This window comes from Salmo trutta, chromosome 1 (genome assembly GCF_901001165.1).
Source record: "Salmo trutta chromosome 1, fSalTru1.1, whole genome shotgun sequence".
In the NCBI taxonomy this organism is placed as follows: domain Eukaryota; kingdom Metazoa; phylum Chordata; class Actinopteri; order Salmoniformes; family Salmonidae; genus Salmo; species Salmo trutta.
This window is the reverse complement of record NC_042957.1, coordinates 79,457,870-79,483,270: the sequence shown is the minus strand read 5'-3', so window position 1 is coordinate 79,483,270 and position 25,401 is coordinate 79,457,870. Positions and strand designations below refer to the sequence as shown.

Below are 25,401 nucleotides of genomic sequence, written 5' to 3'. Positions count from 1 at the left end.
GTGAGATGTATGTGATGTAATGATGTAGCAGGTTGCGTCCCAAATGGGCCCCCTATTCCCTATGTAGTGCACTACTATTGACCAGGGCCTACATAGGGAATAGGGTGCCATTTGCAGACACAGAGAAGGGCAGAACAGAGATGTCCTTGGAGGCAGAGAGTTATTGTTACAGCCAGCTGCTCTTAATGCCCTGTTCAGACACAACTACCTGCTCCATCGCCATTGGCTGAGTCCCAAATGGCCCCCTGTATGGTCATAGGCGGTGCACTATTTAGGGGAAAGGGTGCCATTTGGGACTAAGCTAATAAGTATCCTGTTCAATGCTTGTTTTCTCTCCTACAACCCCTGTAGCTGTTTGCTTTCATGTGTAGATGGATGGAAGGCTGCTCACTCTGGTTCACTTCATACAATGGTGTAATCATGTTCTATCCCCCGTGTGTGTGTGTGTGTGTGTGTGTGTGTGTGTGTGTGTGTGTGTGTGTGTGTCATGGTGATTGTATGTGTCTCTGACTGTGTGTGTGTTGAGGTAATCATGGTTTTGAACACAGCTGGAATCTCTTAAGGGTCTCGGTAGCGTGCTGTGTTCTGTTCTGTGTTCCTGGTCCTGTAAAGACCCGGTGTGTGTGTGTGTGTGTGTGTGTGTGTGTGTGTGTGTGTGTGTGTGTGTGTGTGTGTGTGTGTGTGTGTGTGTGTGTGTGTGTGTGTGTGTGTGTGTTGTCATGGGCAACAAGACGTGAGGATGAGGTCAGTGTTTGGCCTGTGATTGGAGAACTGGGATGTAGTTCAACAGGGTGAAACTTTCTCAACGGTTGCATCCCAAAGGACACCCTATTCCCTATTTAGTGCACCACTTTTAATGGCTCTGGTCAAAAGTAGTGCACTATATAGGGTGCACCCAACATTGCAGCTGTGCAGAAATGTACTATACGGGTCAACCCCCTCAAAAAAGGCATTTGATATTATTTTGAGTCCTCTCTGTATGTGTTGTGCAGTTTGTATTATTTGGTATGGGCTGGCTGGCCTTTTGGTATAGCCTCCCCGAGTGGCACAGCTGTCTAAGACACTGCATCTCAGTGCAAGAGGCATCACTGCAGTACCTGGTTCAAATCCAGGCTGCATCACATCTGGCCGTGATTGGGAGTCCCATAGGGCGGCGCACAATTGGCCCAGCGTCGTCCGGGTTTGGCCGGTGTAGGCCGTCATTGTAAACAAGAATTTGTTCTTAACTGACTTGCCTAGTTAAATAAAATAAAGGCTTTTATCATCTATCTGTTTTAGGTTATGTAAAAAGTATTATTAAAAACGATCTATATCACCTTTCTCCTGAGAAACAAGAATAAGTGGTCTGAGTCATGAATAAGACTTGGAGCTGTTGGTTTTGTGACAGGTTTACTTGAAAATGGCTGATGTAATATTTGTCTGTGTCAGGATGTTGTCCCAGCCCTAGTGTTGGCTGTAGAGCCCAGTCTATCTGCATGTGTTTGGCTTTGGCTAGTGGCAACCAATCAACTCAGCTGAACACCAACCAATCTATAGAGAGCAGAGAACTCAGCTGGGACACCAACCAACCAATAGAGAGCAGAGAACTCAGCTGGGACACCAACCAACCAATAGAGAGCAGAGAACTCAGCTGGGACACCAACCAACCAATAGAGAGCAGAGAACTCAGCTGGGACACCAACCAACCAATAGAGAGCAGAGAACTCAGCTGGAACACCAACCAACCAATAGAGAGCAGAGAACTCAGCTGGGACACCAACCAACCAATAGAGAGCAGAGAACTCAGCGGGAACACCAACCAACCAATAGAGAGCAGAGAACTCAGCTGGGACACCAACCAACCAATAGAGAGCAGAGAACTCAGCTGGGACACCAACCAACCAATAGAGAGCAGAGAACTCAGCTGGGACACCAACCAACCAATAGAGAGCAGAGAACTCAGCTGGAACACCAACCAACCAATAGAGAGCAGAGAACTCAGCTGGGACACCAACCAACCAATAGAGAGCAGAGAACTCAGCGGGAACACCAACCAACCGATAGAGAGCAGAGAACTCAGCTGGAACACCAACCAACCAATAGAGAGCAGAGAACTCAGCTGGGACACCAACCAACCAATAGAGAGCAGAGAACTCAGCTGGGACACCAACCAACCAATAGAGAGCAGAGAACTCAGCTGGGACACCAACCAACCAATAGAGAGCAGAGAACTCAGCTGGAACACCAACCAATAGAGAGCAGAGAACTCAGCTGGGACACCAGTGTTTACAAACTCCTGACAGAAATTCTAACAGTCATCCATCTCTCTCTCTCTCTCCCCCCAGTCTCTCCACTACTAATATAATGTGTTGTTTAGAGATCTTTAAAACGCTGTTGCAACATTACCTGGCATCGCTCCAACTCCCAGTCTGTAAATCTATAGTGACTAAACGGTGTGTTCATCTACTTAAAGGACTTATATAAAGTTGTCCGAGCTCTTCACACCCGGGGAAGCTGACCTGTTGTGTCCCTACTTTGAGAGTTGGGAATGTGTTTGTGTGCAAGCATTGAGTCTGGTGGGTGTTTTGCACTCGAGTTCTGCTCTCCAAGGTTTTACACCAGGTCTGGGATCTGTGTTGGTACATAGCTATGCTCCAAGGTTTTACACCAGGTCTGGGATCTGTGTTGGTACATAGCTATCCTCCAAGGTTTTACACCAGGTCTGGGATCTGTGTTGGTACATAGCTATGCTCCAAGGTTTTACACCAGGTCTGGGATCTGTGTTGGTACATAGCTATGCTCCAAGGTTTTACACCAGGTCTGAGATCTGTGTTGCTACATAGCTATGCTCCAAGGTTTTACACCAGGTCTGGGATCTGTGTTGGTACATAGCTATGCTCCAAGGTTTTACACCAGGTCTGGGATCTGTGTTGGTACATAGCTATCCTCCAAGGTTTTACACCAGGTCTGGGATCTGTGTTGGTACATAGCTATGCTCCAAGGTTTTACACCAGGTCTGGGATCTGTGTTGGTACATAGCTATGCTCCAAGGTTTTACACCAGGTCTGAGATCTGTGTTGGTACATAGCTATCCTCCAAGGTTTTACACCAGGTCTGGGATCTGTGTTGCTACATAGCTATGCTCCAAGGTTTTACACCAGGTCTGGGATCTGTGTTGGTACATAGCTATGCTCCAAGGTTTTACACCAGGTCTGGGATCTGTGTTGGTACATAGCTATGCTCCAAGGTTTTACACCAGGTCTGGGATCTGTGTTGGTACATAGCTATGCTCCAAGGTTTTACACCAGGTCTGGGATCTGTGTTGGTACATAGCTATCCTCCAAGGTTTTACACCAGGTCTGGGATCTGTGTTGGTACATAGCTATGCTCCAAGGTTTTACACCAGGTCTGGGATCTGTGTTGGTACATAGCTATGCTCCAAGGTTTTACACCAGGTCTGAGATCTGTGTTGGTACATAGCTATCCTCCAAGGTTTTACACCAGGTCTGGGATCTGTGTTGCTACATAGCTATGCTCCAAGGTTTTACACCAGGTCTGGGATCTGTGTTGGTACATAGCTATGCTCCAAGGTTTTACACCAGGTCTGAGATCTGTGTTGCTACATAGCTATGCTCCAAGGTTTTACACCAGGTCTGGGATCTGTGTTGGTACATAGCTATGCTCCAAGGTTTTACACCAGGTCTGGGATCTGTGTTGGTACATAGCTATCCTCCAAGGTTTTACACCAGGTCTGGGATCTGTGTTGGTACATAGCTATGCTCCAAGGTTTTACACCAGGTCTGGGATCTGTGTTGGTACATAGCTATGCTCCAAGGTTTTACACCAGGTCTGAGATCTGTGTTGGTACATAGCTATCCTCCAAGGTTTTACACCAGGTCTGGGATCTGTGTTGCTACATAGCTATGCTCCAAGGTTTTACACCAGGTCTGGGATCTGTGTTGGTACATAGCTATGCTCCAAGGTTTTACACCAGGTCTGGGATCTGTGTTGGTACATAGCTATGGTGTGTTTCAACAGGTGTGTACTGTACACGTCAGTGTTTTGCTCTTGGGCTGGACTGATCAATACCACATGCTTGTCCCCAGCCCCCCACCTCCAAGTTCTGTGCAGTTGAACAACACAGCCCTGCTCTGTAAAACCTGCCAAGAAAGAGATGAACTTAAAGTCTCTGTTTTCCTGACCAGACCAGAGGTCTATAGTCACCACCAGGGGGTTTATCTCCTCCTGACCAGACCAGAGGTCTATAGTCACCACCAGGGGGTTTATCTCCTCCTGACCAGACCAGAGGTCTATAGTCACCACCAGGGGGTTTATCTCCTCCTGACCAGACCAGAGGTCTATAGTCACCACCAGGGGGTTTATCTCCTCCTGACCAGACCAGAGGTCTATAGTCACCACCAGGGGGTTTATCTCCTCCTGACCAGACCAGAGGTCTATAGTCACCACCAGGGGGTTTATCTCCTCCTGACCAGACCAGAGGTCTATAGTCACCACCAGGGGGTTTATCTCCTCCTGACCAGACCAGAGGTCTATAGTCACCACCAGGGGGTTTATCTCCTCCTGACCAGACCAGACAGGAACATGTTTCATCCTCTTTCTGTTGGTGTTGTCACGTGCTGTTAGAGGGAGGCCAAAGTTCATGTAAACTGAAGGTTTACTTGGCATTATGTTGTACATGTTTCAGCTGCATCTGAGTACGGAATTCACTCTGATTGTATTCATATTATCCAATTGAAGAAGTTTAGCAAAGTTAACAATCTATCATGCTAATCTTTGACAATAACCTAGTTAACCTTTCTGGGCCTGGGGGCAGTATTGAGTAGTTTGGATGAATGAGGTGCCCAAATTAAACTGCCTACTACTCGGGCTCAGAACGTAGGATATGCATATAGTAGATTTGGATAGAAAACACTCAGAAGTTTCTAAAACTGTTTGAATGATGTCTGTGAGTATAGCAGAACTCGTATGGCAGGCAAAAACCGGAGAAAAAATCCAACCAGAAAGTGGATTGTAGTTTTTCAAGACTGGGCCTATTCAGTATACAGTGACTTAGGCTTCAATTTGCACTTCCTAAGGCTTCCACTAGATGTCAATAGTCTTTAGAGCGTGTTTCAGGCTTTTGCAGTCAACAGAGAGCAAACAAGACCTCCTGGAGTCTGATGACTGAGAGAATGACATGGCCTCAATTACGCGCCTTCACGTGAGGGGTAGCTGTGTTCCATAACGTTTTTCAAGACATTGGAATCGTCCGGTTGGAATATTACGTACGTTTTACGTTAAAAAGGCCCTAAAGATTGATGCTTTACAACGTTTGACATGTTTCAACGAACGTAAATATAACTTTTTGTCGTGAAATGTTCGGCGCGCTTCCTACATTTGAAGTAGCTTACTGAACGCGCAAACAACAAGGAGGTATTTGGACATAAATTATGGACTTTATCGAACAAAACAACATTTATTGTGGACCTGGGATTCCTGGAAGTGCCTTCTGATGAAGATCATCAAAGGTAAGTGAATATTTCTAATGCTATTTATGATTTTAGATGACTCCAAAATGGCGGGTATCTGTATTGCTTGATGTCTTTTTCTGAGCGCCGTACTCAGATTATTGCAAAGTGTGCTTTCCCCGTGAAGGTTTTTTTAAATCTGTCACAGCGGTTGCATAAAGGAGATGTTCATCTATAATTCTTTGAAAAACAGTTTAATATTTTATCAACGTTTATGATGAGTATTTTTGTAAATTGTTGTGCTTATTCACCGGCAGTATTGGAGGCAAAATATTTTCTGAACATCACGTGCCAATGTAAAATGTTTTTTTGGGATATAAATATGAACTTTATCGAGAGAAAAAAACACACATGTATTGTGTAACATTGAGTCCTAGGAGTGCCATCTGATGAAGATCGTCAAAGGTTAGTGCTTAATTTTAGCTGTATTTCTGGTTTTTGTGACCCCTCTCCTGCTTGGAAAATGGCTGTGTGGTTTTTCTTGTGTTGGCACTGTCCTAACATAATCTAACTTTATGCTTTCGTCGTAAAGCCTTTTTGAAATCGGACAATGTGGTTGGATTAAGGAGAAGTGTATCTTTTAAAATGGTGTAAAATAGTTGTATGTTTGAGAAATTTGAATTATGACATTTTGTTGTTTTGAATTTGCCGCCCTGATATTTCACTGGCTGTGTCCCGCAGGTGGGACGTTAACTTCTATGGGCTACGTGGGATGCTAAGTCGTTTTTTACTTTGAGCAGTGGCCAATATTTACAAAACATTGATGCAGTTTTAGTGTGTTTGTGTACAAAGTGTTCAATGTTTGGGCACGTGGTGTTTTTACTAGACTGACTTTGGAGTTCCCCTCCCTCTCCTCACTGATAGCGTAACATGACATGCTATAGGCTCTGATTACCATCCAGCCCTGTGGATCTCTGTGTTCCTCTACGCATGGATGACATGATTGCACATAGTCTATCCAGCCCCTCTGCCCCCCCCCCCCCAGCCATCACCCCGACTGAGGCCCAGAACAGTGAGAGATAAGCGGGGACAGGGAAGAGTCTAGGGGGGTTGGGGGATAAATAAGGGCCAGCTGCCTCCAGACTATGAAGAGAGAGGAAAGGGAGGAAGGGAGAGAGGAGTGGAGAGACTGTGGATCTGGCTGGCTGAAGAAAGCTCTACTTTCTACACTTCTTGAAATAAGCAACTCAGTGTTGAGAAATAAGAGGGGTTTTGTTAGCCAGTTAATTGGTGTAACACTCCTGTCCATTTCACACAGTGAAACAAACTGTCATACCAGCTTCAGTTACCCTCAACACACTCCATCTCCTCCTCTGTCCTTCTCTCCCCTCTCTTTCCAGCTCTCCTCTTCCCTCCTCTCCATTATATTACACCACCACCACCACCACAGGAACCCATTATATTACACCACCACCACCACCACAGCAGGAACCCATTATATTACACACCACCACCACAGCAGGAACACATTATATTACACCACCACCACCACCACAGCAGGAACCCATTATATTACACCACCACCACAGCAGGAACCCATTATATTACACCACCACCACAGCAGGAACCCATTATATTACACCACCACCACCACCACCACAGCAGGAACCCATTATATTACACCACCACCACCACAGCAGGAACCCATTATATTACACCACCACCACAGCAGGAACCCATTATATTACACCACCACCACCACCACCACAGCAGGAACCCATTATATTACACCACCACCACCACAGCAGGAACCCATTATATTACACCACCACCACCACCACAGCAGGAACCCATTATATTACACACCACCACCACCACCACAGCAGGAACCCATTACATTACACCACCACCACCACAGCAGGAACCCATTATATTACACACCACCACCACAGCAGGAACCCATTATATTACACACCACCACCACCACAGCAGGAACCCATTATATTACACACCACCACCACCACAGCAGGAACCCATTATATTACACCACCACCACCACCACCACCACAGCAGGAACCCATTATATTACACCACCACCACCACCACCACCACAGCAGGAACCCATTATATTACACCACCACCACCACAGCAGGAACCCATTATATTACACACCACCACCACAGCAGGAACCCATTATATTACACCACCACCACCACCACAGCAGGAACCCATTATATTACACCACCACCACAGCAGGAACCCATTATATTACACACCACCACCACAGCAGGAACCCATTACATTACACCACCACCACCACAGCAGGAACCCATTATATTACACACCACCACCACAGCAGGAACCCATTATATTACACCACCACCACCACAGCAGGAACCCATTATATTACACACCACCACCACCACAGCAGGAACCCATTATATTACACACCACCACCACCACCACAGCAGGAACCCATTATATTACACACCACCACCACCACAGCAGGAACCCATTATATTACACCACCACCACAGCAGGAACCCATTATATTACACCACCACCACCACCACAGCAGGAACCCATTATATTACACCACCACCACCACAGCAGGAACCCATTATATTACACACCACCACCACAGCAGGAACCCATCATATTACACCACCACCACCACCACCACAGCAGGAACCCATTATATTACACCACCACCACCACCACCACAGCAGGAACCCATTATATTACACACCACCACCACAGCAGGAACCCATCATATTACACCACCACCACAGCAGGAACCCATCATATTACACCACCACCACCACAGCAGGAACCCATTATATTACACCACCACCACCACCACAGCAGGAACCCATTATATTACACACCACCACCACCACCACAGCAGGAACCCATTATATTACACCACCACCACCACAGCAGGAACCCATTATATTACACCACCACCACCACAGCAGGAACCCATTATATTACACCACCACCACCACAGCAGGAACCCATTATATTACACCACCACCACCACCACAGCAGGAACCCATTATATTACACCACCACCACCACAGCAGGAACCCATTATATTACACACCACCACCACCACAGCAGGAACCCATTATATTACACCACCACCACCACAGCAGGAACCCATCATATTACACCACCACCACCACAGCAGGAACCCATTATATTACACCACCACCACAGCAGGAACCCATTACATTACACCACCACCACCACAGCAGGAACCCATTATATTACACCACCACCACCACAGCAGGAACCCATTATATTACACACCACCACCACCACAGCAGGAACCCATTATATTACACCACCACCACAGCAGGAACCCATTATATTACACACCACCACCACCACAGCAGGAACCCATTATATTACACACCACCACCACCACCACAGCAGGAACCCATTATATTACACACCACCACCACCACCACAGCAGGAACCCATTATATTACACCACCACCACCACCACAGGAGGAACCCATTATATTACACCACCACCACCACCACAGGAGGAACCCATTATATTACACCACCACTACCACCACAGCAGGTACCCATTATATTACACACCACCACCACCACCACAGCAGGTACCCATTATATTACACCACCACCACCACAGCAGGAACCCATTATATTACACCACCACCACCACCACCACAGCAGGAACCCATTATATTACACCACCACCACCACCACCACAGCAGGAACCCATTATATTACACCACCACCACCACAGCAGGAACCCATTATATTACACCACCACCACCACCACCACAGCAGGAACCCATTATATTACACCACCACCACCACAGCAGGAACCCATTATATTACACACCACCACCACCACAACAGGAACCCATTATATTACACACCACCACCACCACAGCAGGAACCCATTATAATACACACCACCACCACAGCAGGAACCCATTATATTACACACCACCACCACAGCAGGAACCCATTATATTACACACCACCACCACAGCAGGAACCCATTATATTACACAACCACCACCACAGCAGGAACCCATTATATTACACACCACCACCACAGCAGGAACCCATTATATTACACACCACCACCACAGCAGGAACCCATTATATTACACCACCACCACCACCACAGCAGGAGCCCATTATATTACACACCACCACCACCACAGCAGGAACCCATTATATTACACACCACCACCACAGCAGGAACCCATTATATTACACAACCACCACCACAGCAGGAACCCATTATATTACACAACCACCACCACAGCAGGAACCCATTATATTACACCACCACCACCACAGCAGGAACCCATTACATTACACCACCACCACCACAGCAGGAACCCATTACATTACACCACCACCACCACAGCAGGAACCCATTATATTACACCCCCACCACAGCAGGAACCCATCATATTACACCACCACCACAGCAGGAACCCATTATATTACACCACCACAGCAGGAACCCATTATATTACACCACCACCACCACAGTAGGAACCCATTACACCACCACCACAGCAGGAACCCATTATATTACACCACCACCACCACCACAGCAGGAACCCATTATATTACACCACCACCACAGCAGGAACCCATTATATTACACACCACCACCACCACAGCAGGAACCCATTATATTACACACCACCACCACCACAGCAGGAACCCATTATATTACACACCACCACCACAGCAGGAACCCATTATATTACACACCACCACCACAGCAGGAACCCATTATATTACACCACCACCACCACCACAGCAGGAACCCATTACATTACACCACCACCACCACCACAGCAGGAACCCATTATATTACACACCACCACCACAGCAGGAACCCATTATATTACACCACCACCACCACCACAGCAGGAACCCATTATATTACACACCACCACCACAGCAGGAACCCATTACATTACACCACCACCACCACAGCAGGAACCCATTATATTACACACCACCACCACAGCAGGAACCCATTACATTACACCACCACCACCACAGCAGGAACCCATTATATTACACCACCACCACAGCAGGAACCCATTATATTACACCCCCACCACAGCAGGAACCCATTATATTACACCACCACCACAGCAGGAACCCATTATATTACACACCACCACCACCACAGCAGGAACCCATTATATTACACACCACCACCACCACCACAGCAGGAACCCATTATATTACACCACCACCACAGCAGGAACCCATTATATTACACACCACCACCACCACCACAGCAGGAACCCATTATATTACACCACCACCACCACCACAGCAGGAACCCATTATATTACACCACCACCACCACCACAGCAGGAACCCATTATATTACACCACCACTACCACCACAGCAGGTACCCATTATATTACACCACCACCACCACCACCACAGCAGGAACCCATTACATTACACCACCACCACCACCACAGCAGGAACCCATTACATTACACCACCACCACCACCACAGCAGGAACCCATTATATTACACCACCACAGCAGGAACCCATTATATTACACACCACCACCACAGCAGGAACCCATTATATTACACACCACCACCACAGCAGGAACCCATTATATTACACACAACCACCACAGCAGGAACCCATTATATTACACACCACCACCACCACAGCAGGAACCCATTATATTACACACCACCACCACCACAGCAGGAACCCATTATATTACACCACCACCACCACCACAGCAGGAACCCATTACATTACACCACCACCACCACCACAGCAGGAACCCATTATATTACACCACCACCACAGCAGGAACCCATTATATTACACACCACCACCACCACCACCACCACAGCAGGAACCCATTATATTACACCACCACCACAGCAGGAACCCATTATATTACACCACCACCACAGCAGGAACCCATTACATTACACCACCACCACCACCACCACCACCACCACAGCAGGAACCCATTACATTACACCACCACCACCACCACAGCAGGAACCCATTATATTACACCACCACCACAGCAGGAACCCATTATATTACACCACCACCACAGCAGGAACCCATTATATTACACCACCACCACCACCACAGCAGGAACCCATTACATTACACCACCACCACCACAGCAGGAACCCATTATATTACACCACCACCACCACAGCAGGAACCCATTATATTACACCACCACCACCACAGCAGGAACACATTATATTACACACCACCACCACAGCAGGAACCCATTATATTACACCACCACCACCACCACCACAGCAGGAACCCATTATATTACACCACCACCACCACAGCAGGAACCCATTATATTACACACCACCACCACCACAGCAGGAACCCATTAAATTACACCACCACCACCACCACAGCAGGAACCCATTATATTACACCACCACCACCACCACAGCAGGAACCCATTATATTACACCACCACCACCACCACCACCACAGCAGGAACCCATTATATTACACCACCACCACCACAGCAGGAACCCATTATATTACACCACCACCACCACAGCAGGAACCCATTATATTACACCACCACCACCACCACAGCAGGAACCCATTATATTACACCACCACCACCACCACAGCAGGAACCCATTATATTACACCACCACCACCACCACAGCAGGAACCCATTATATTACACCACCACCACCACCACAGCAGGAACCCATTATATTACACCACCACCACCACCACAGCAGGAACCCATTATATTACACCACCACCACCACCACAGCAGGAACCCATTATATTACACCACCACCACCACAGCAGGAACCCATTATATTACACACCACCACCACCACAGCAGGAACCCATTATATTACACACCACCACCACAGCAGGAACCCATTATATTACACACCACCACCACCACAGCAGGAACCCATTATATTACACCACCACCACCACCACAGCAGGAACCCATTACATTACACCACCACAGCAGGAACCCATTATATTACACCACCACCACCACCACAGCAGGAACCCATTATATTACACACCACCACCACAGCAGGAACCCATTACATTACACCACCACCACCACAGCAGGAACCCATTATATTACACCACCACCACAGCAGGAACCCATTATATTACACCCCCACCACAGCAGGAACCCATTATATTACACCACCACCACAGCAGGAACCCATTATATTACACACCACCACCACCACAGCAGGAACCCATTATATTACACACCACCACCACCACCACAGCAGGAACCCATTATATTACACCACCACCACAGCAGGAACCCATTATATTACACACCACCACCACCACCACAGCAGGAACCCATTATATTACACCACCACCACCACAGCAGGAACCCATTATATTACACCACCACCACCACCACAGCAGGAACCCATTATATTACACCACCACCACCACCACAGCAGGAACCCATTATATTACACCACCACTACCACCACAGCAGGTACCCATTATATTACACCACCACCACCACCACCACAGCAGGAACCCATTACATTACACCACCACCACCACCACCACAGCAGGAACCCATTATATTACACCACCACAGCAGGAACCCATTATATTACACCACCACAGCAGGAACCCATTATATTACACACCACCACCACAGCAGGAACCCATTATATTACACCACCACCACCACAGCAGGAATCCATTATAATACACCACCACCACCACCACAGCAGGAACCCATTACATTACACCACCACCACCACCACAGCAGGAACCCATTACATTACACAACCACCACAGCAGGAACCCATTATATTACACCACCACCACCACAGCAGGAACCCATTATATTACACCACCACCACCACCACAGCAGGAACCCATTACATTACACAACCACCACAGCAGGAACCCATTATATTACACCACCACCACCACCACAGCAGGAACCCATTATATTACACACCACCACCACAGCAGGAACCCATTATATTACACCACCACCACCACCACAGCAGGAACCCATTACATTACACCACCACCACCACCACAGCAGGAACCCATTATATTACACCACCACCACAGCAGGAACCCATTATATTACACACCACCACCACCACCACAGCAGGAACCCATTATATTACACCACCACCACAGCAGGAACCCATTATATTACACCACCACCACAGCAGGAACCCATTACATTACACCACCACCACCACCACCACCACCACAGCAGGAACCCATTACATTACACCACCACCACCACCACAGCAGGAACCCATTATATTACACACCACCACCACAGCAGGAACCCATTATATTACACCACCACCACAGCAGGAACCCATTATATTACACCACCACCACCACCACAGCAGGAACCCATTACATTACACACCACCACCACCACCACAGCAGGAACCCATTATATTACACACCACCACCACAGCAGGAACCCATTATATTACACACCACCACCACAGCAGGAACCCATTATATTACACCACCACCACCACAGCAGGAACCCATTATATTACACACCACCACCACCACAGCAGGAACCCATTAAATTACACCACCACCACCACAGCAGGAACCCATTATATTACACCACCACCACCACCACAGCAGGAACCCATTATATTACACCACCACCACCACCACAGCAGGAACCCATTATATTACACCACCACCACAGCAGGAACCCATTATATTACACACCACCACCACAGCAGGAACCCATTATATTACACCACCACCACAGCAGGAACCCATCATATTACACCACCACCACCACAGGAACCCATTATATTACACACCACCACCACCACAGCAGGAACCCATTATATTACACCACCACCACCACCACAGCAGGAACCCATTATATTACACCACCACCACAGCAGGAACCCATTATATTACACCACCACCACAGCAGGAACCCATTATATTACACCACCACCACCACCACAGCAGGAACCCATTATATTACACCACCACCACCACCACCACCACAGCAGGAACCCATTATATTACACCACCACCACCACAGCAGGAACACATTATATTACACACCACCACCACCACAGCAGGAACCCATTATATTACACCACCACCACCACCACCACCACAGCAGGAACCCATTATATTACACCACCACCACCACCACCACCACAGCAGGAACCCATTATATTACACCACCACCACCACAGCAGGAACCCATTATATTACACCACCACCACCACCACAGCAGGAACCCATTATATTACACCACCACCACCACAGCAGGAACCCATTATATTACACCACCACCACCACCACAGCAGGAACCCATTATATTACACCACCACCACCACCACAGCAGGAACCCATTATATTACACCACCACCACCACCACCACCACAGCAGGAACCCATTATATTACACCACCACCACCACAGCAGGAACACATTATATTACACACCACCACCACCACAGCAGGAACCCATTATATTACACCACCACCACCACCACCACCACAGCAGGAACCCATTATATTACACCACCACCACCACCACCACCACAGCAGGAACCCATTATATTACACCACCACCACCACAGCAGGAACCCATTATATTACACCACCACCACCACCACAGCAGGAACCCATTATATTACACCACCACCACCACAGCAGGAACCCATTATATTACACCACCACCACCACCACAGCAGGAACCCATTATATTACACCACCACCACCACCACAGCAGGAACCCATTATATTACACCACCACCACCACCACAGCAGGAACCCATTATATTACACACCACCACCACCACAGCAGGAGCCCATTATATTACACACCACCACCACCACAGGAACCCATTATATTACACCACCACCACCACCACAGCAGGAACCCATTATATTACACCACCACCACCACCACAGCAGGAACCCATTATATTACACCACCACCACCACAGCAGGAACCCATCATATTACACCACCACCACCACCACAGCAGGAACCCATTATATTACACCACCACCACAGCAGGAACCCATTATATTACACACCACCACCACAGCAGGAACCCATTATATTACACACCACCACCACAGCAGGAACCCATTATATTACACACCACCACCACCACCACAGCAGGAACCCATTATATTACACACCACCACCACCACAGCAGGAACCCATTATATTACACACCACCACCACCACAGCAGGAACCCATTATATTACACACCACCACCACCACAGCAGGAACCCATTATATTACACCACCACCACCACCACAGCAGGAACCCATTATATTACACCACCACCACCACCACAGCAGGAACCCATTATATTACACCACCACCACCACCACAGCAGGAACCCATTATATTACACACCACCACCACAGCAGGAACCCATTATATTACACCACCACCACCACCACAGGAACCCATTATATTACACACCACCACCACCACAGCAGGAACACATCATATTACACCACCACCACCACAGCAGGAACCCATTATATTACACCACCACCACCACAGGAACCCATTATATTACACCACCACCACAGCAGGAACCCATTTATTTGTACTGTTAATTCGGTTGGTAACCAGTTTATAATAGCTATAAAGCACCTCGGGGGTTGTGGTATATTGCTGCGTCGAGCCTGAGAACAGTCCTTAGCCGTGGTATATTGGTCACATACCACACCTCCTCGGGCCTTATTGCTTCAATCGGTCAGGTTGTAACTAGTTCCTGGTTTGATTCCTTAAGGGATGTCTGAGCACGTCTACACACACACTCCTGCGGTATGGGTAGGAGTAGAAGGGGAGCGTTCCCTGCTCAATGTGTCAAGACGTATCACATTCCTATTAAGATGACCCACACCCTGACTGGCTCCCCTAAAACGGTGTCTCACGTTCACTTCATGCCTACAGAATCCCTAGCCAAGATAATCCACACCCTGACTGGCTCCCCTAAAACGGTGTCTCACGTCCTCTTCATGCCTACAGAATCCCTAGCCAAGATAACCCACACCCTGACTGGCTCCCCTAAAACGGTGTCTCACATCCTCTTCATGCCTACAGAATCCCTAGCCAAGATAATCCACACCCTGACTGGCTCCCCTAAAACGGTGTCTCACATCCTCTTCATGCCTACAGAATCCCTAGCCAAGATAACCCACACCCTGACTGTTTTGTGTTTATAGCGAGAGCGTGTCTAACCTCTTAGCCTTTCTTCTTCATGAGTTGGAGCTAAAGGAGAGGTGTTCTTGTTCTGTTGCATGTTTCTGTGTTTCACAAGCGTGGTTGGCCACAGGGCAGGCCTGTTTGTGTAGACAGAGTGAAATCTGTGTAGTTTATTTCCAGGCATTGTGTTTATAGAGAGAGAGAGAGACCAGGTCTTTTGATGTTGATGAGTTGGAGCCTTGAAGCAGAACAGCATGTTTGTGTGATTGGTGTTATATGCTGTTGCACCTTTCTGTGTTTCCCAACCAAAACTTGCTAGTTGGCCTGTTCATATATACACACTACATAGACTGAATGCTCTGGATCTGAAAAGAGCAGGCGTGTTTCTGAGGCGAGGGAGAGAGGCCTGTTGCTCTGCAGCCAGAGCGTGAACCTAGCTAGCCTCGCCTGATGTGAGTAGGGGAGATCTGAACGTCTAGACTTAAACCGTCACAACCATTATGCTAATATACTGTGAACTGAGAGAGAGTCCTTTCCTTTTTGATAGCGATGCTGAAGGCAGTGTTGTCTGTGTGTGTTTATAGTTTTGTGCATGTGCGTAGCTTAAGAGCGTGTGTGTGTGTGTGTGTGTGTGTGTGTGTGTGTGTGTGTGTGTGTGTGTGTGTGTGTGTGTGTGTGTGTGTGTGTGTGTGTGTGTGTGTGTGTGTGTGTGTGTGTGTGTGTGTGTGTGTGTGTGTGTGTGTGTGTGTGTGTGAGAGCATAGCCTGAGTGCAGCAGAATGTGACAAGCTATTCAGTGGTGTGTCTGTGTCGTGTCTGTCTGTGTCTGTGTCGTGTCTGTCTGTGTCTGTGTCGTGTCTGTGTCCTGTCCCTCCCCTGAACAACAGAGAAGCTCCATTTAGATGGAAATGGGATGGTGGTATGTCCAATGGAGCGTTGAGACACCATGATGGATACCCATAAACCCCTGCAGCCCTCCCACTGTGTGTGTGTTATGAAGGGGGTAGTGGTTAATGTAGGGTACATTTTAGTAGGTCTATGTTATGTAGTGGGAATAGTTTGTCATTGTTGAGTTGTACATGTTTGTCAGTCTATTCAGGCCCCTCAATGCAAACGATTCAAATGTATGTTTATCTGGAATGGGAATCACTGGTTCCTTCAATACAAACGATTCTAAATAGGGCAGCCTGGAATGGGAATCACTGGTTCCTTCAATACAAACGATTCTAAATATGGCTGCCTGGAATGGGAGTCACTGGTTCCTTCAATACAAACGATTCTAAATAGGGCTGCCTGGTATGGGAATCACTGGTTCCTTCAATACAAACGATTCTAAATAGGGCTGCCTGGAATGGGAATCACTGGTTCCTTCAATACAAACGATTCTAAATAGGGCTGCCTGGAATGGGAATCACTGGTTCCTTCAATACAAACAATTCTAAATATGGCTGCCTGGAATGGGAATCACTGGTTCCTTCAATACAAACGATTCTAAATATGGCTGCCTGGTATGGGAATCACTGGTTCCTTCAATACAAACGATTCTAAATAGGGCTGCCTGGAATGGGAATCACTGGTTCCTTCAATACAAACAATTCTAAATAGGGCTGCCTGGAATGGGAATCACTGGTTCCTTCAATACAAACGATTCTAAATATGGCTGCCTGGAATGGGAATCACTGGTTCCTTCAATACAAACGATTCTAAATATGGCTGCCTGGAATGGGAATCACTGGTTCCTTCAATACAAACGATTCTAAATATGGCTGCCTGGAATGGGAATCACTGGTTCCTTCAATACAAACGATTCTAAATAGGGCTGCCTGGAATGGGAATCACTGGTTCCTTCAATACAAACGATTCTAAATATGGCTGCCTGGAATGGGAATCACTGGTTCCTTCAATACAAATTATTCAGATTTATGTCTGCATGGAATGGAAATCACTGGTTCCTCCCATTGGTGAGGTCTACAGAATTAACTGCATTTTGCTTCAATATTTTCTCGTAACTGAATGTGTCAAAAAGACTGAGGGATCACATTGACAGCAATACTAGCAGGGTTACTAACTAACCCACATTGACGATTGCTTGCTGTTTGGGGTTTTAGGCTGGGTTTCTGTACAGCACTTTGAGATATCAGCTGATGTAAGAAGGGCTATATAAATACATTTGATTTGATTTGATTTTGATTTGATTTTGATTTAACCCGTCATGTCGATACTAGCAGGGTTACTAACATGTATAGAGTTGTTACACCCCTAACAGAGGAACTAGTCCCATTTACACAGGCCGTACCAGGAGGATGCTGACCATAACATTACACAGGCCGTACCAGGAGGATGCTGACCATAACATTACACAGGCCGTACCAGGAGGATCCTGTCCATAACATTACACAGGCCGTACCAGGAGGATGCTGACCTGTCCATAACATTACACAGGCCGTACCAGGAGGATGCTGACCTGTCCATAACATTACACAGGCCGTACCAGGAGGAACCTGACCTGTCCATAACATTACACAGGCCGTACCAGGAGGAACCTGTCCATAACGTTACACAGGCCGTACCAGGAGGAACCTGTCCATAACGTTACACAGGCCGTACCAGGAGGATCCTGACCTGTCCATAACATTACACAGGCCGTACCAGGAGGATCCTGTCCATAACATTACACAGGCCGTACCAGGAGGATCCTGTCCATAACATTACACAGGCCGTACCAGGAGGATGCTGACCTGTCCATAACATTACACAGGCCGTACCAGGAGGATGCTGTCCATAACATTACACAGGCCGTACCAGGAGGATGCTGACCTGTCCCTGTTTGCAACGCCAGGGTTGTGGGTTCGATTCCCACGGGGGACCACTACAGAGAAAAAAATGTATGAAATGTATGCATTCACTACTGTAAGTTGGTCTGGATAAGAGCGTCTGCTAAATGACTAGACTGTAAATGTAAAATAACACAACTTGTTTTGGAGCTGGGCCTCTCTCTGCACTTGTGTTCAGAAAATTTACAAAGGATTGATTTCCCTATAATGCTGATGCACTTTTACATCAAAATTTGAGTCAATTAGAAGACACTCTTTTCCAGTTCATTCAACTTCTGTTTAGTATGAAGAAACAGCCCCCTGTAATATGATGGGAGAAGTGAAGCCCTCTGTTTATAATTGTATCAGGAAAATCAGCTGAATTATTGACACAAGTGACTCTTGGCCAACCACAGTATTCGTGCATGTCCTCCAGCGGGATTGGACCAGGGTTGAGGAAGGGACCTCGAGTGGGATTGGACCAGGGGGAGGGGACCTCGAGTGGGATTGGACCAGGGTTGAGGAAGGGACCTCGAGTGGGATTGGACCAGGGTTGAGGAAGGGACCTCGAGTGGGATTGGACCAGGGGGAGGGGACCTCGAGTGGGATTGGACCAGGGGGAGGGGACCTCGAGTGGGATTGGACCAGGGGGGTGGGACCAGGGTTGTGGGTTCGATTCGAGTGGGATTGGACCAGGGGGAGGGAACCTCGAGTGGGATTGGACCAGGGGGAGGGGACCTCGAGTGGGATTGGACCAGGGGGAGGGGACCTCGAGTGGGATTGGACCAGGGGGGTGGGACCTCGAGTGGGATTGGACCAGGGGGAGGTGGAAGGGACCTCCAGGGGGATTTAAATACCCCCTCCCTCCCCCATCCTTATATGGATCTTGGGGTGGGGGTCACACCAGGGTTACACCAGGGTCATGTTCATTAGGACACACCACTGTATAGCTGCTTAGATAGTCACTCTCCATTTCTGACCTTTAGCTTTAGTTTGGTGCTTATTGAACCAGACCCACGGATGTTGTTGATGAATGGGTCGAGAACAGAGATTTTTGTTGGATGCTTGAGAGATGGTGTTGTCACCCATCTGTCCATGAACATTAGGAAGGATGACAGATAGTGTTGTCACCCATCTGTCCATGAACATTAGGAAGGATGAGTGCTGAGAAGCAGTGTTATTGTTTTGCACCGTTGGTTATTTAGGGAATGCTGTCGTAACAAGTTGGTGACGATGAATACTGAGGGATCCCACTCTCCTACAGCCATGCCAGAAGATGGGGGGAGGGGGAGGAGGAGGCACAGAGTTATAGAGAGACTAGGGAAAGGGGGGGAGAAAGAAAGACAGCGAAAGGGAGGGATGGAGAGACTGTAAAAGAGAGTAGGTGGTAGAGTTGGTGCTCATGACTCAGACAGCCAATCACAGACAGGATGTGTTGTCAGCAGGAACTGAGATGGTTTAATCACAGACAGGAGTGTTTTCAACAGGAACTGAGATGGTTTAATCATGGACAGGATGTGTTTTCAGCAGGGACTGAAATGGTTTAATCACAGACAGGATGTGTTTTCAGCAGGAACTGAGATGGTTTAATCACGGACAGGATGTGTTTTCTGCAGGAACTGAGATGGTTTAATCACAGACAGGATGTGTTTTCAGCAGGAACTGAGATGGTTTAATCACAGACAGGATGTGTTTTCTGCAGGAACTGAGATGGTTTAATCACAGACAGGATGTGTTTTCAACAGGAACTGAGATGGTTTAATCATGGACAGGATGTGTTTTCAGCAGGAACTGAGATGGTTTAATCACAGACAGGATGTGTTTTCAACAGGAACTGAGATGGTTTAATCATGGACAGGATGTGTTTTCAGCAGGAACTGAGATGGTTTAATCACAGACAGGATGTGTTTTCAGCAGGAACTGAGATGGTTTAATCACAGACAGGATGTGTTTTCAACAGGAACTGAGATGGTTTAATCATGGACAGGATGTGTTTTCAGCAGGAACTGAGATGGTTTAATCACAGACAGGATGTGTTTTCAGCAGGAACTGAGATGGTTTAATCACAGACAGGATGTGTTTTCAACAGGAACTGAGATGGTTTAATCATGGACAGGATGTGTTTTCAGCAGGAACTGAGATGGTTTAATCATGGACAGGATGTGTTTTCAGCAGGAACTGAGATGGTTTAATCATGGACAGGATGTGTTTTCAGCAGGAACTGAGATGGTTTAATCACGGACAGGATGTGTTTTCAGCAGGAACTGAGATGGTTTAATCATGGACAGGATGTGTCTCTGTAGGGCCGTGTTTGATTGACACTGGGATGGCTTGGGCTGCTCATACATTTACTGATGAGTAAAGCTGATCGAGGCATTTGTTTTCTAATGAAGTGGATTATAATGTGATGATGCTGTCGGGCTGGGCAATATATCAAATTAATTCAAATTACTGTTTTTGCGTGATATTCCCCACTACCTGTATTGCAGAATCAAACATTTTAGTATTTTTCATTTTTATGAGTGTTTATGTCCGCTTTTTCTCATGTCTTCTTGGTCTCGTTCGCTCCTTCTCTGCTGTGCACCTTCCCATTTACACCAGAGATCTGGATAATGTGACGAGATGCTCATGTCTCCACCCTAACAATGGGAGTCGTTGTCCCAAAGGCTGAAAGGCAGGCGACAAGCTTAGGTCCAAAATAAGCGCATAGAAACGCATTGGTCTTATTTTTGGACAGATTTTGGCGAGAGTGAAACCTCATGCTTCTCATCTTCCTCTATAGTTTACATACACACCCCAAGCCCCTGCTACCAAGCCCCTCCCCCTGTCACTCACAACAACCAATAATGAGAGATCACTCCTTCCTCTCTGACAAGCGGTGGACACCACACCACATTGAGACATTATTGTACTGTAATAGAGAAGTTAATCTTTCAAACCATACCCTGTTTATGTCTCAACTCCTCAGATTGAGAGCAGAGCAGACGCTACTGCAACAGGAGTATCAATGAACATTGATTCTGGAAAATGAATGCCCAATTTGTCTCGCGTGCATTACAGTATCACATATGTGTCTGTGTTTTATAAAAACAATTAATCATAAACCCTTGAATGTGTTGGTGTGTCCAAACTTTTGACCATAGGGCTAGGCGATAAGGCCTAAAACTCATCTTGATTTTCTCAAACTTATATATATATATATATCTCGTGAATGAGTGAGCCCTATGATCCTGTGGTGTGGATGTATGAGTGAGTCTATGAGCCTGTGGTGTGGATGTATGAGTGCGCCCTATGATCCTGTGGTGTGGATGTATGAGTGAGCCCTATGATCCTGTGGTGTGGATGTATGAGTGAGCCCTATGATCCTGTGGTGTGGATGTATGAGTGAGCCCTATGATCCTGTGGTGTGGATGTATGAGTGAGCCCTATGATCCTGTGGTGTGGATGTATGAGTGAGCCCTATGATCCTGTGGTGTGGATGTATGAGTGAGCCTATGATCCTGTGGTGTGGATGTATGAGTGAGCCCTATGATCCTGTGGTGTGGATGTATGAGTGAGTCTATGAGCCTGTGGTGTGGATGTATGAGTGAGTCTATGAGCCTGTGGTGTGGATGTATGAGTGAGCCCTATGATCCTGTGGTGTGGATGTATGAGTGAGCCCTATGATCCTGTGGTGTGGATGTATGAGTGAGCCCTATGATCCTGTGGTGTGGATGTATGAGTGAGCCCTATGATCCTGTGGTGTGGATGTATGAGTGAGTCTATGAGCCTGTGGTGTGGATGTATGAGTGAGTCTATGAGCCTGTGGTGTGGATGTATGAGTGAGCCCTATGATCCTGTGCGTGTAATTCGGCTACAACATCTGGTCTGTGAATATTTCCATTTCGTGATGTTGTAGTGTAAGACTTGTTCGGTAACGAATCCAGTTTCTTAAGGAATCCTGCAATGTTTCTTAAGATAGTCAATGGAAAGGTTGACCAGTTCTGAGTGTTAATATGTAATCTGTTTGTATTTCTCTCTAGGTACTGATATCTCAGTAGGAGAGGAGGTGGCCATCAAGCTAGAATGTGTGAAGACCAAACACCCGCAGCTCCACATCGAGAGCAAGATCTACAAGATGATGCAGGGAGGAGGTACGACACTACACCATCCATCTGTCCCACTGGCCTAGTGGTCATCCTACCAGCTCTCATCTAGATCACTCCTGTAACTGGCCTAGTGGTCATCCTACCAGCTCTCATCTAGATCACTGTAACTGGCCTAGTGGTCATGCTACCAGCTCTCATCTAGATCACTCCTGTAACTGGCCTAGTGGTCATCCTACCAGCTCTCATCTAGATCACTCCTGTAACTGGCCTAGTGGTCATCCTACCAGCTCTCATCTAGATCACTCCTGTAACTGGCCTAGTGGTCATCCTACCAGCTCTCATCTAGATCACTCCTGTAACTGGCCTAGTGGTCATCCTACCAGCTCTCATCTAGATCACTGTAACTGGCCTAGTGGTCATCTACCAGCTCTCATCTAGATCACTCCTGTAACTGGCCTAGTGGTCATCCTACCAGCTCTCATCTAGATCACTCCTGTAACTGGCCTAGTGGTCATCCTACCAGCTCTCATCTAGATCACTCCTGTAACTGGCCTAGTGGTCATCCTACCAGCGCTTATCTAGATCACTCCTGTAACTGGCCTAGTGGTCATCCTACCAGCTCTCATCTAGATCACTCCTGTAACTGGCCTAGTGGTCATCCTGCCAGCTCTCATCTAGATCACTCCTGTAACTGGCCTAGTGGTCATCCTACCAGCTCTCATCTAGATCACTCCTGTAACTGGCCTAGTGGTCATCCTACCAGCTCTCATCTAGATCACTCCTGTAACTGGCCTAGTGGTCATCCTACCAGCTCTCATCTAGATCACTCCTGTAACTGGCCTAGTGGTCATCCTACCAGCTCTCATCTAGATCACTCCTGTAACTGGCCTAGTGGTCATGCTACCAGCTCTCATCTAGATCACTCCTGTAACTGGCCTAGTGGTCATCCTACCAGCTCTCATCTAGATCACTCCTGTAACTGGCCTAGTGGTCATGCTACCAGCTCTCATCTAGATCACTCCTGTAACTGGCCTAGTGGTCATGCTACCAGCTCTCATCTAGATCACTCCTGTAACTGGCCTAGTGGTCATCCTACCAGCTCTCATCTAGATCACTCCTGTAACTGGCCTAGTGGTCATGCTACCAGCTCTCATCTAGATCACTCCTGTAACTGGCCTAGTGGTCATCCTACCAGCTCTCATCTAGATCACTCCTGTAACTGGCCTAGTGGTCATGCTACCAGCTCTCATCTAGATCACTCCTGTAACTGGCCTAGTGGTCATCCTACCAGCTCTCATCTAGATCACTCCTGTAACTTGCCTAGTGGTCATCCTACCAGCTCTCATCTAGATCACTGTAACTGGCCTAGTGGTCATCCTACCAGCTCTCATCTAGATCACTGTAACTGGCCTAGTGGTCATCCTACCAGCTCTCATCTAGATCACTCCTGTAACTGGCCTAGTGGTCATCCTACCTGCTCTCATCTAGATCACTCCTGTAACTGGCCTAGTGGTCATGCTACCAGCTCTCATCTAGATCACTCCTGTAACTGGCCTAGTGGTCATGCTACCAGCTCTCATCTAGATCACTCCTGTAACTGGCCTAGTGGTCATCCTACCAGCTCTCATCTAGATCACTCCTGTAACTGGCCTAGTGGTCATCCTACCAGCTCTCATCTAGATCACTCCTGTAACTGGCCTAGTGGTCATGCTACCAGCTCTTATCTACTCAAAGTAGGTGGACAAATCGAGCACACAATGGCCCGTACTGAACAGCTCAGTGACTTTCAACG

At 47.3% G+C, this 25,401-nt stretch overlaps 1 protein-coding gene across 1 annotated transcript in view; it reads left to right on the top strand.

Annotated features, from left to right (window-relative positions):
- LOC115161073 (casein kinase I) overlaps positions 1–25,401 on the top strand; it is a 74,546-nt gene that overhangs the window by 4,960 nt on the left and 44,185 nt on the right. Inside the window, exon 2 of the mRNA XM_029712178.1 lies at positions 23,544–23,654. Within this exon, the coding sequence (XP_029568038.1) occupies positions 23,544–23,654 (111 nt within the window). The remainder of the gene's footprint in view (positions 1–23,543; positions 23,655–25,401) is intronic.